The following is a 9,503-nucleotide window of genomic DNA, read 5'->3' as shown; positions in this document are numbered from 1 at the left end:
CCATCAAGGAAAGATATTGCAAGGTTATTCTCTTTTCTTAAAAAAAGGAAGTGCCTCTTCTGTATGTATTTGCATAGATCATGTTTGGAAAGGACATATACTAAGGTGTTAATTGTTGTGGGTAAGACTGTCATTTCTTCTCTTTTGTTCTCCTTTCTGATCCTTCCATTTTATGGGTTTTCTGTAATTAATCACTTTTGTAAAGGGGAAAAGAAGCACTGCTTTTTAAAAAGTTCTTCCCTAAATTGAGCTAAAGCTATTCAGTGGCACCAATTCTAGAGAAGAAAGGGCTCTATGTTACTCTGTATAATCGCTCATTTTGTTCAAAAACTTTCATATATATATGCAATATATACAGTCCATTACATGGGTTTTATATATAAATGTATGTATGTATATATACACTTATATATATACATACGTACACACAAACACACACGACCTACTTCTCGGCCCTTCCCCATATAGGGTTTATACATAGGCTTTGAAATCAGAATTCCAAATCAGCCACAAATGTGATTTCAGTTAACATCCCATATCTGTAAAAGGTAAATCGAAACAGTTATCTATTTGATAATTTTGTGAGGATTAAACGAAACAATCCATATAAATTGCTCAGCCCAAGCTAGTATATAAATATTGAATAATGTATTCTTATTTTGCCCAGTACATAGTAGACCACAGTCTGTGATGATCGCCGTTGTTGTTGTTATTGCCCTCCGCGCCACGAGGAGCGCTGCAGCCTCCGAGCTGACCAGGCCCGGGGTCAGGATACAGGAAGTCCATCTAGCCGCGGTCCCGTCCCCTTTGCACACTGGCTCGCCTCACTTAGTAGGTGTAGCTCCTTCGTGCAGTCTCAGAGGCAGACCCGCTTGCAGCGACACCCTGCCCCTTGCGTCCTCTGGTGCTCTCTTAAGCAAACCGGCTTTACCGAGGGCGAGTCTTCAACTCCTTGGAAACGCTAAAGCCGGCATCTTCCGGGAGTCGCTTTCGCTCCGTGACCTCAGGCGTACACTTCCGGGGACGCGGACGTGACCCGTCGCCCCGCCCACTTCCACTCTCTCTTTCCGGTAGCGGAGTCTGGAGAAGACGCGCAGGTAGGAGGCCTGGGCGAGGATAATCCAGTGGCATCCTGCGGCAGGGGGCACCCATCGGGGCCGGGGTCGCGGGACTGGGGTGTTCCCGTGGAAGCCGAGCCAGGTGCGGGCGAGAGGGGCGCGGCCGGCCGACCCCAGACTTAGGGGTCGCTCCTAGTCTCGGAAGGTGGCGGTCTTCCCTCGAGGAGGGGCTTGTGAAGTCGGGGTGAGTGCGGCTACAGCTCTGAAGGCCCTGGCTCCGCGCTGCCGCCCCCGCTACGTGTAAGGGGCCGCACAGCGTGGTTGATAAGTTGCGGGGACCCTAGTGTGATGTGGCCTCTCACGTCTACTCCGCCAGTCTCCTGGGCGGTCGCAGGCCCGGCCCCTAACCCCTAGTTCGTTTCCTTGTTTGGGAACTACGATTAACTGTCACCCCGATCCCATAGGGTTGTAGTGAGTATTTAAGGAGGGAATCAGAAACGGCCCTGTGTTGGGTGCTAAGTCTGGGTGATTGCTAAGGCTGGCACGTTGCAAGTACTGGGCGCTTAGGGCGCGCCGCACGATGCCAGAAGTCAGGGCTAGGGAATGTGCATCAGTGTTTGCTGAGCACCTGTTGTGCGTTTATAATTTATTCTCCAAGGACCATTGTCATCACCACTTCAGGGCGACACGGGGTGGGGAAACTGCACATGGGCATTTGTTGAGTGGCCACTGCAGGCATTCGTATTCGTGCTTCCGTAGTTCAGATCTGCGGGAGTCTTTCTGGGCTTTTCCAGGCAAAACTTAAAGCTTCTTTTCCTGGGAGCTCCCTTGGCACCTACCTTACAATTTTTACTCTGTTGGATCTAATTTGAACGTAGAAACAGTTTACTTTGTACACCCAAGGCCTACACTTGTAGTGTTACTGTGATCACGCACTAGACCTCATATAAGGAAGGCTCCGGGGAGATGCAGGAACGCAGGAGATGTGGACTTTCCCAGGTCTGGAATTGTGGTTATTCATGGAATAGAGGCATCTTGACACAGGGTAGAGAGTGCTGGACTGGGGGGTTGGGACACTGATTTTTAGGTTTGGTGTTGCCGCAGTCTTTACAAACCTAGGCAGGGCCATGTTTGTCTTCATCTGGAAGGATACAGCCTAACTCATCTAAGCCCTTCTTATTTCTAGTATCTTCTGAAAGTGTTAGGAAATTGTTGATTCGAGTCTCAGGAGGGCCAGAAGGCTTGGGGCTTTGGTCAGAAAGTAGGTCCTCTCCTAGCCTTCCGCATTATTATTCTCAGTGCTTTCCTCCTGTTAGTGTCTATCTCCCGTAGGGTCTCTAGCGTTTAATTGCACTTCCGTTACATGCTATGTCAGGTTAGAGTTAACCTGGTTTCACTAACATTGAGTTTTTGGGATGGGGCTTTTTCACTTAGCCTTCCGAGAGGATATGTTTTATTGCCTTTAATGCTTGATTCTAGTAAAAGTTTGAGAATTTGGTTTTATTCAGTTGTGGAAAGATAGCAGGAGATAAGTTGTCAGAGGATGGGAGATAGCATTTAAACTGGCTTTTGGAGGGATCTGGTAGAGCACAGGATATAGTAGGAGATGAAGCTAGAGGGATGTGTGGGTAAGGGACCCTTGAATTTTAAACCAAGGAATTGGTGCAGAGTTCAGGCAACAGGTGCCTTCCATAAAGGGTCTTCGGCGTCACCAGTTGATAGGTTATTGGCCTTGGCCTTCTACTAACCTTTTTGAATGTGGTCTTAAAGTTGTCTTTGAGCCTAACCTGTAAATGGTACTGGGGGCCAGGAAACCAGAAACACTTCTGGCATTGGAAGTATTGTGAGATGTAGACCAAGAATCTCTCAACCTGGTTTCCATCTTTGCTCTGCAAATGACTTGCTATGTCACCCTAAACAAATCATCAAAAATTTCTCAGGATATATACTGGGGGCAGTAAAGCCCAGGGATAATGGATTTGCCCAGGTTTACAGAGCTGTCAGTTGAACTTGGAGGTCTCCAGAGACCTAAGCCAGTGTGTTTCTCAGGTTTTTGAGGCCCACTTGGTAAAAATTTGAGGGATACCTAACGATCTGCTTAGAACTCTAGGCTCCTTTCCTATAAGTGCTATGAGCTGTGCTTTGGTAGATTGAAGAGAAAGACTATCTCAAGGTACTTTGCTTTTTTAGCCATCAGTCGAAAGCCTCTAAATGCAGGGAGAAATGAGTTTTAGGCAGAGATGAGATTTCACAGACGAGGGTCGAGGGAAACAGGACACAGGAGCAAAACTTGGGAGATTTCCTTTAATAGCCAGGAAGAAGGGGCTGTGGAAACCTTGTCCATTGCTAATGTTGGATTCTTTTTCTTCTTTCAGAAATGGCACCTCGCAAGGGGAAGGAAAAGAAGGAAGAACAGGTCATCAGCCTTGGACCTCAGGTAGCTGAAGGAGAAAATGTGTTTGGTGTCTGCCACATCTTTGCATCCTTCAATGACACTTTTGTCCATGTCACCGATCTTTCTGGCAAGTGAGTACTTAGGTGAAGAGGCACACACCAAACTGGCAAGGGTCTGGGGGAAGAAATGCCCCTGGAACTGGGTGGCAGTTTAAGGGATTCTCTTGAAAGAATTAAAAGAATGTTCAGATAAGGAAATGTATTTGGTTGTTTGGCCACAAATACTGTGATTTCCCAGGCACTTGATTTACGAGAGAGAAAGAGACACATTCTGTGCCCTTAGTGACCTTAAAGTGTAATCCTTGAATTCTCAATCTCTTGGTACTTTGCAGGAGCAGGGGTGGACAGGAAGTCCGCCCTGTGTATAGGTTCTGGCTTTTTTAGCCAGTTTTTGTGACAGGCGAAGTCACTCAGATTCTAAGCTTTGGTTTTCTCATAAAAGGGGAGGTTAATTGTACCTACCTCATGGAACAATTGGGAGGATTAAATGCAAAAGTAAACTTAATATTGTTAATTCGGATCCCCATTAGGGCCAAACCCATGGCAGTCTTGTTAGAAAGGAGGGTGCATATTCAAGTTGACCTTCATCCTTTGCCATGCCTGAACTGGCACTCTTTACTTAGTAGGGATGTGATAAGCATTCAGAATCCTTGATGGATGAGAGGAATGACTGAGCTTTTGTTCCCAGGGAAACTATCTGCCGCGTGACTGGTGGAATGAAGGTGAAGGCTGACCGAGATGAGTCCTCTCCCTACGCTGCCATGTTGGCTGCCCAGGATGTAGCCCAGAGGTGCAAGGAGCTGGGCATCACTGCCCTCCACATCAAACTACGGGCCACAGGAGGAAATAGGTATATATGGCAGGGTCTGGGTGGTGAGATCCCTGCCAGAGCACCTGGATTTGATGCTTGGTTTTTGTCTTGTGACTGTGCAAGACATCATAAGTGTGTTCAGATTTAGTAGTTGGTTGCTGCACCACTGCTTCTGCGTGTCCCCCCCCCCAACTTACTGTTTATTGAGCACTCGGCTGCATACCAGGTATTGTGTTCTACGTAGTAGAGAAGAATGATGGGAAAGGGTAGCTGTAGCCTCTACCCTTTCTGTGTAGAGGTGCCTAGGCTGGTAGGAGAATCTCACTTTATAAACAGCCTGAGTAGGGCTTCGTGTGCTTTCCGTTTGTGGCAGGTGCTGGGAGGCAAGAAGTACAGTGTGAGCGATGGGAGTTAGTGATAACGTATAATTTCAACTAAGACCTAAATGTTGTGCCAAGAGCTGGTTTAGTGAAGGGAGGGCAGGGGGAGAATATTCCAGCCAGATACAACTGCAGGGAAAAGGTCTTGAGTGGGAATGAACTTGGCACATCTACGGGAAAGATTTGCGTTAAGTATGATCAGAGAGATGGGAAGGAGCAAGTTCCTGCTAGGTCTTAGAGGAAGCAGTAAGGATTTGGACTTAATCCAAAGAGGGTGGGGGGAGCATAAGAACTTTTTAATAGTAATGACCTGATGAAATTGGGGTTTTGTTTTTGTGAGAGAAGGTGTGTGAGGGCGGGGAGGGGAAAGCGGTACAGAGGGAGAGGGAGACTCTTAAGCAGACTAAAATGCTCAGCCCAACCCTGAGATTGTGGTTGACCTGAGCTGAAACTGAGTTGGACGCTTAACTGACCGAGCTACCCAGGCGCTCCAGACATTGGCGATTTTTTTCTTTTTTTTTTTTAAGGATGACTCCTGCTTCAGGACACCTGGCTGGCTCAGTTGATAAGAGCATGAAACTCTTGACCTTGAGCGTGAAGAGGTCAAGAGTTCAGGCCTCACGTTGGGCACAGAGCTTACATTTAAAAAAAAACAAAACTGCGACTGCTGTGTGGGCAGCAGACCAAACACGGTGGTCCTCTGGAGAGTGCTAGTGTCTTGGTTTTGGGTGGGGGGAGCAGCTGGAAATGGATAGATTGCCAAAAAAGAAATTACAGCCTTTGGCAAGAAGGGCAGTTCCTTAAATGGGCTGCAAGCAGAGCAGAGCACAAACTCTGATGCATGGGCCAGAAAGTATGCAACAAAAACCACACGTGGCCCACTAAGCCTTAAATATTTATTGTTTGGCCCTTTACGAAAAGTTGCAGATTCTTGAATTAGGTGGTTGTGGGATCAAGAAAGAACCAACCCCTAATGAGTTGAACAAAGCTTTTCTTAATGTAGATCCTCATTTCCCTAGAACCAAGACCCCTGGACCTGGGGCCCAGTCAGCCCTCAGAGCCCTTGCCCGCTCAGGAATGAAGATCGGGCGGATTGGTAAGTGCCTCCCTCTAGCTAGCACTTGAATTTGCTTTGAAGCCTTGACCCCAGAAAGCTTGTGTTGTACTCAGTGGGATGCAGTGCCTAGTCCGGGGACTGTTGGCAGTTAGGGTGCCACAGTTAATGGGGGTTGCAAGAGGCACCACATGACAGAATTTCTCCCTGAGCACCCCTATCGCCTTGATGTGAATGCTGACCTTCCCTTCTGCAGTGGGACAGTGCAGTTTGATTTCTGCCCCTCGGTGCTCCACACTGCCTGGTGTGCAGGGCTTGAGACTGGCTAGTGGAACTGATGGGAGATGAATTGTCTGTCCTTTTCAGTGTTTCTTAAGGGAGTTGGCATTTTGTGTGGTCTGTCGCCTGAATTGTAAGACCGTCAGCATCCTTGGTTCTTTCTTATTACGTATCAGAGCATGCCAAACATTGTAACAATGAAAAATGAATGCAGGGAGCAGCAACTCCATGGTAGAGAATCACAGCAAGTCCCCTACCTCTGTGTAGTGCCTGCCCCCTCACGCCAGTGATCTTCTGGCCCCTTACAGCTCCTGAAAAGGTGTTGGCCTTTCCCTGTTTTCTGTGCGCATGGTAGCATCATATACTGATTCCCTCGGTCTAGTTAGTGGTTCAGCCTTTTACCTTTTGAAAAGGAGGTAGTTTTCAGTTCCCCCTGTTTAGAAGAATTTTTCCACTAGATAGTCTGTGGGCTGGGTATCAGAAATCTGATATCTCACCTCCTTCTGACATTGTAAGTTGAGTGCCTTTTCTGACCCTCCGTTTTTTCCTTCGGAAAAGTGAGTTCAGACCACATCAGAAATTTTGAGGAAGCAGCAGATGGGGCAGTCTGTGTCCATGTGTTAATATACTGAGGATTCGCTGTTGGTCTGTTAGACCACAGGTCTAGGGAGGCCTGGACGCTTTCCCATCCATCTCTAGGCAATGATGTTTTCTCTTCCTCCCCACAGAGGATGTCACCCCCATCCCCTCCGATAGCACCCGCAGGAAGGGGGGTCGCCGTGGTCGCCGTCTGTGAACAGGATTCTTCAAATTACTGTTTTCTGTTAATAAATTGCCTTTGTGTAAGCTATTTCGACTCTAGTCTTCTCTCCTTCAGGGATATTTGATTTTCCTCCTAGCTACATTTGACCAGGATATGAGACTGACTTGTGGTCTCAGGTGCAGGACAAAGCAGGAGACATTTAGTAGCTATGTTACTTCAGAGGATGTAGAGAACTTGCCAGACAGGAACACAGGAGAGATTGGTTAGGCCCCTGACATGTGACAGGGTGAGCCAGTGTTCTGTGAAGTGACTTCCTGAGAGGAGTCGCCGGAGGAGAGGTGAGGGACCTGTGCTGCAGTTGGGTCTTCTCCACACTGCTTGTTGTGGCCATCATTTAAAGCAGACCAAGGCCTTAGAGACCTTGTTTTGAAAGCGGAGATGTTGGTTCCAAAAATGGACTAATTCTTAAAGAGCCGGAGCAGAGTGGAAACTGTTGAGCCAAGTGTAGTCTGAGCAGAAGAGGAGCCTTCCAGACTTGAGCCATATATAAACACATGTGGGTGTATACTCGCCCCCCACACCTTCTGTGCAAAATTGGGAGCGCACTCTCCTGCGTCTTGCTTTTTCTCACTTGGCAGATCTTGGAGATTGTTCCACATCAGTACATAAAGTACATAGAGATTCGGTCACCCCACAAATACACACCAAGCCCTATTTCCATCAGTGATTAAAAAAAGTTTTCGCTCTCCGGAAGCTTGCATCCACCTCCAAGGACCCAGTGGCACCAGATGGTACGGAGTGTTCTGCAAGAGATTAGCATAGGGCCCAGTAATGGTGACTGCTACACTGGTGGGGGGTTAAAAAGTAAGCTGGAAGAAAATGTTACTAACGTTATAAGGAAGAGAAAGAACATTTACAGTATTCTGTATTTATCCAAAAAATCCACATGTATCGAATTACCCACACACTTCAAATCTGTTGTTCAGGGGTCAACTATAGTCATTCAAGGAGATGGGAACACTTCCAACTCTATGATACTCTTTAAAAACCCATAACCCAGTTAGAAGACATTCTGCAAAATACCAGTGCTTAAGTCACCAAAAGTGATGAAAAACAAGGACAGAAGACCAGAGGAGATTATGGAGACAAAACTAAACACAGCGTTGGATTCTGAACCAGAAAGAGGGCTTTGGTGTGAAAAGTAAAATCCAAGTAAGGCCTGAAGTTCAGTTAGTAGCGTACCAACATTTGTTTCTTAGTTTTGACAAATGTTTGTGGTCGTGTTAAGATGTTAACATTAGGGAAAGCTGGATGAGTGGTATTCAGAAAAGCCATATGATCTTTGCAACTTTTTGGAAAATCTAAAATCCAAAGTAAAAATGCGAGGGGAAAAAAAACAAGAGTACTTTCTTATGGTCAGCCTGGTTCCTGAGGCAGGATGTGTACAGACCCTCAAGTGGTATACAGGCCTGGATGAAAATTACCTAGTTTCCCAGCTTCAGACTAGCTTTAGGCAAATAGCCACTCAGCCACTGAGTGAAAATTCCTGTGATAATGGCTGCTTCATAGGATATCATAAGACAAGATGAAAGTGTTCAGTACAGTGCCTGGCTCTGAAGAAGCTACTGCTATTCTTATGCCTGTTGAGTTCTTATGCCAAGGAGCATGAATGACAGCTGGCTAGAATCCTGGTGGAAAAATGCTGGCAGTTGCTAGAGCATTCTTTTTATTTCCTGTGATGGGACTTTGCAACTTGTCCTGCTGTTTCCTGGTAACCAGGGATGCAATCAGCCAGGTCTTTGAAAGCAGCTCCTTTCAGGGGTTTGTTTGCAAGGAGAGCCAATTCGCACAGCTTGGGTTCGAACGGAGCAGCAGTCTGTCGGCCACAGGCATGCAGGGCAGGACTGGATGAGCCGTTGCCCACCTGCAACATGGACCATGGGAACCCATCCTTGGCAGGTGAGCCTGATGACGTGGGCTACAGTCGCAACCCCAACCAGGCTCCTAGAAATGATTCCTACTGCCCTCCTGCCTCCTTTCTCTGACCTGAGCCCCTGCAAGTCTCCTAAACAAGCCTCGGTGTTTTCCCCTCGGGCCCCTGCGTAGCCCTGGAGCACATGTTTTGTTATCTGGTCCTGCCACACACTTCACCCTCTCTTCTGTCCAAGCCAAACGTACTTCCTTTCACTTTTCAGTTTTCTGGGCCTTCAGTCTTCTGCTCATGTCCCCTCCCAGCTTGGCTCCTTCAGCATCTTCTCTCTCCCATTTCACCTCACTATCTGATCTGTTAGAATCAGTTCTTCATCCCTCTCAAAGTCACCCTCCTGGGTGCCCTTCAAAGTGCTTCACTGAATTTCCATGGTAGCCCTACTTCCCATGTGCCACCACTGTCCCCCTGTATTCTGATGGCCTATTTTCTCTACTAATCTGTGAGCTCTGAGAGGGCAAAGTGGGTCTTGTTCACTGTCTCCCACCCCAGCACTCAGCAGTCTGCAAAGTATGGGCTCAATAATTTGTTAATGAGTAACTGAAAGAATAGGTGAATTTCCCCCTTCTGTAAACTAGATTGTATAAACTAGATGTGTTTTTTTTTTTATTTTTTTTAAGATGTTATTTATTTCAGAGTGCATGGGTGAGTGAGGGGGAGGAGCAGAGAGATTCTCGAGCAGACTCTGCACTGAGCATGGAGAGGTTGATGTGGGGC

At 47.1% G+C, this 9,503-nt stretch overlaps 1 protein-coding gene across 2 annotated transcripts; it reads left to right on the top strand.

The window, feature by feature from the left end:
- Positions 1-986: 986 nt before the first annotated feature.
- On the top strand, positions 987-6,886 carry RPS14 (ribosomal protein S14). 2 transcript variants are annotated; one of them, XM_057312262.1, is made up of 6 exons: positions 987-1,097; positions 3,434-3,584; positions 4,201-4,362; positions 5,231-5,305; positions 5,723-5,799; positions 6,765-6,886. In XM_057312262.1, exons 2-6 carry the CDS (start codon positions 3,436-3,438, stop codon positions 6,830-6,832), a joined length of 531 nt encoding a protein of 176 aa, XP_057168245.1. In that variant the 5' UTR covers positions 987-1,097; positions 3,434-3,435; the 3' UTR covers positions 6,833-6,886. The 2 variants fall into 2 exon arrangements, with proteins under 2 accessions (XP_057168245.1, XP_026366556.1); XM_026510771.3 differs by lacking the exon at positions 5,231-5,305.
- Positions 6,887-9,503: the final 2,617 nt, after the last annotated feature.

This window comes from Ursus arctos, unplaced genomic scaffold (genome assembly GCF_023065955.2).
Source record: "Ursus arctos isolate Adak ecotype North America unplaced genomic scaffold, UrsArc2.0 scaffold_15, whole genome shotgun sequence".
In the NCBI taxonomy this organism is placed as follows: Eukaryota; Metazoa; Chordata; class Mammalia; order Carnivora; family Ursidae; genus Ursus; species Ursus arctos.
This window is presented reverse-complemented; position numbering and strand designations above follow the sequence as displayed.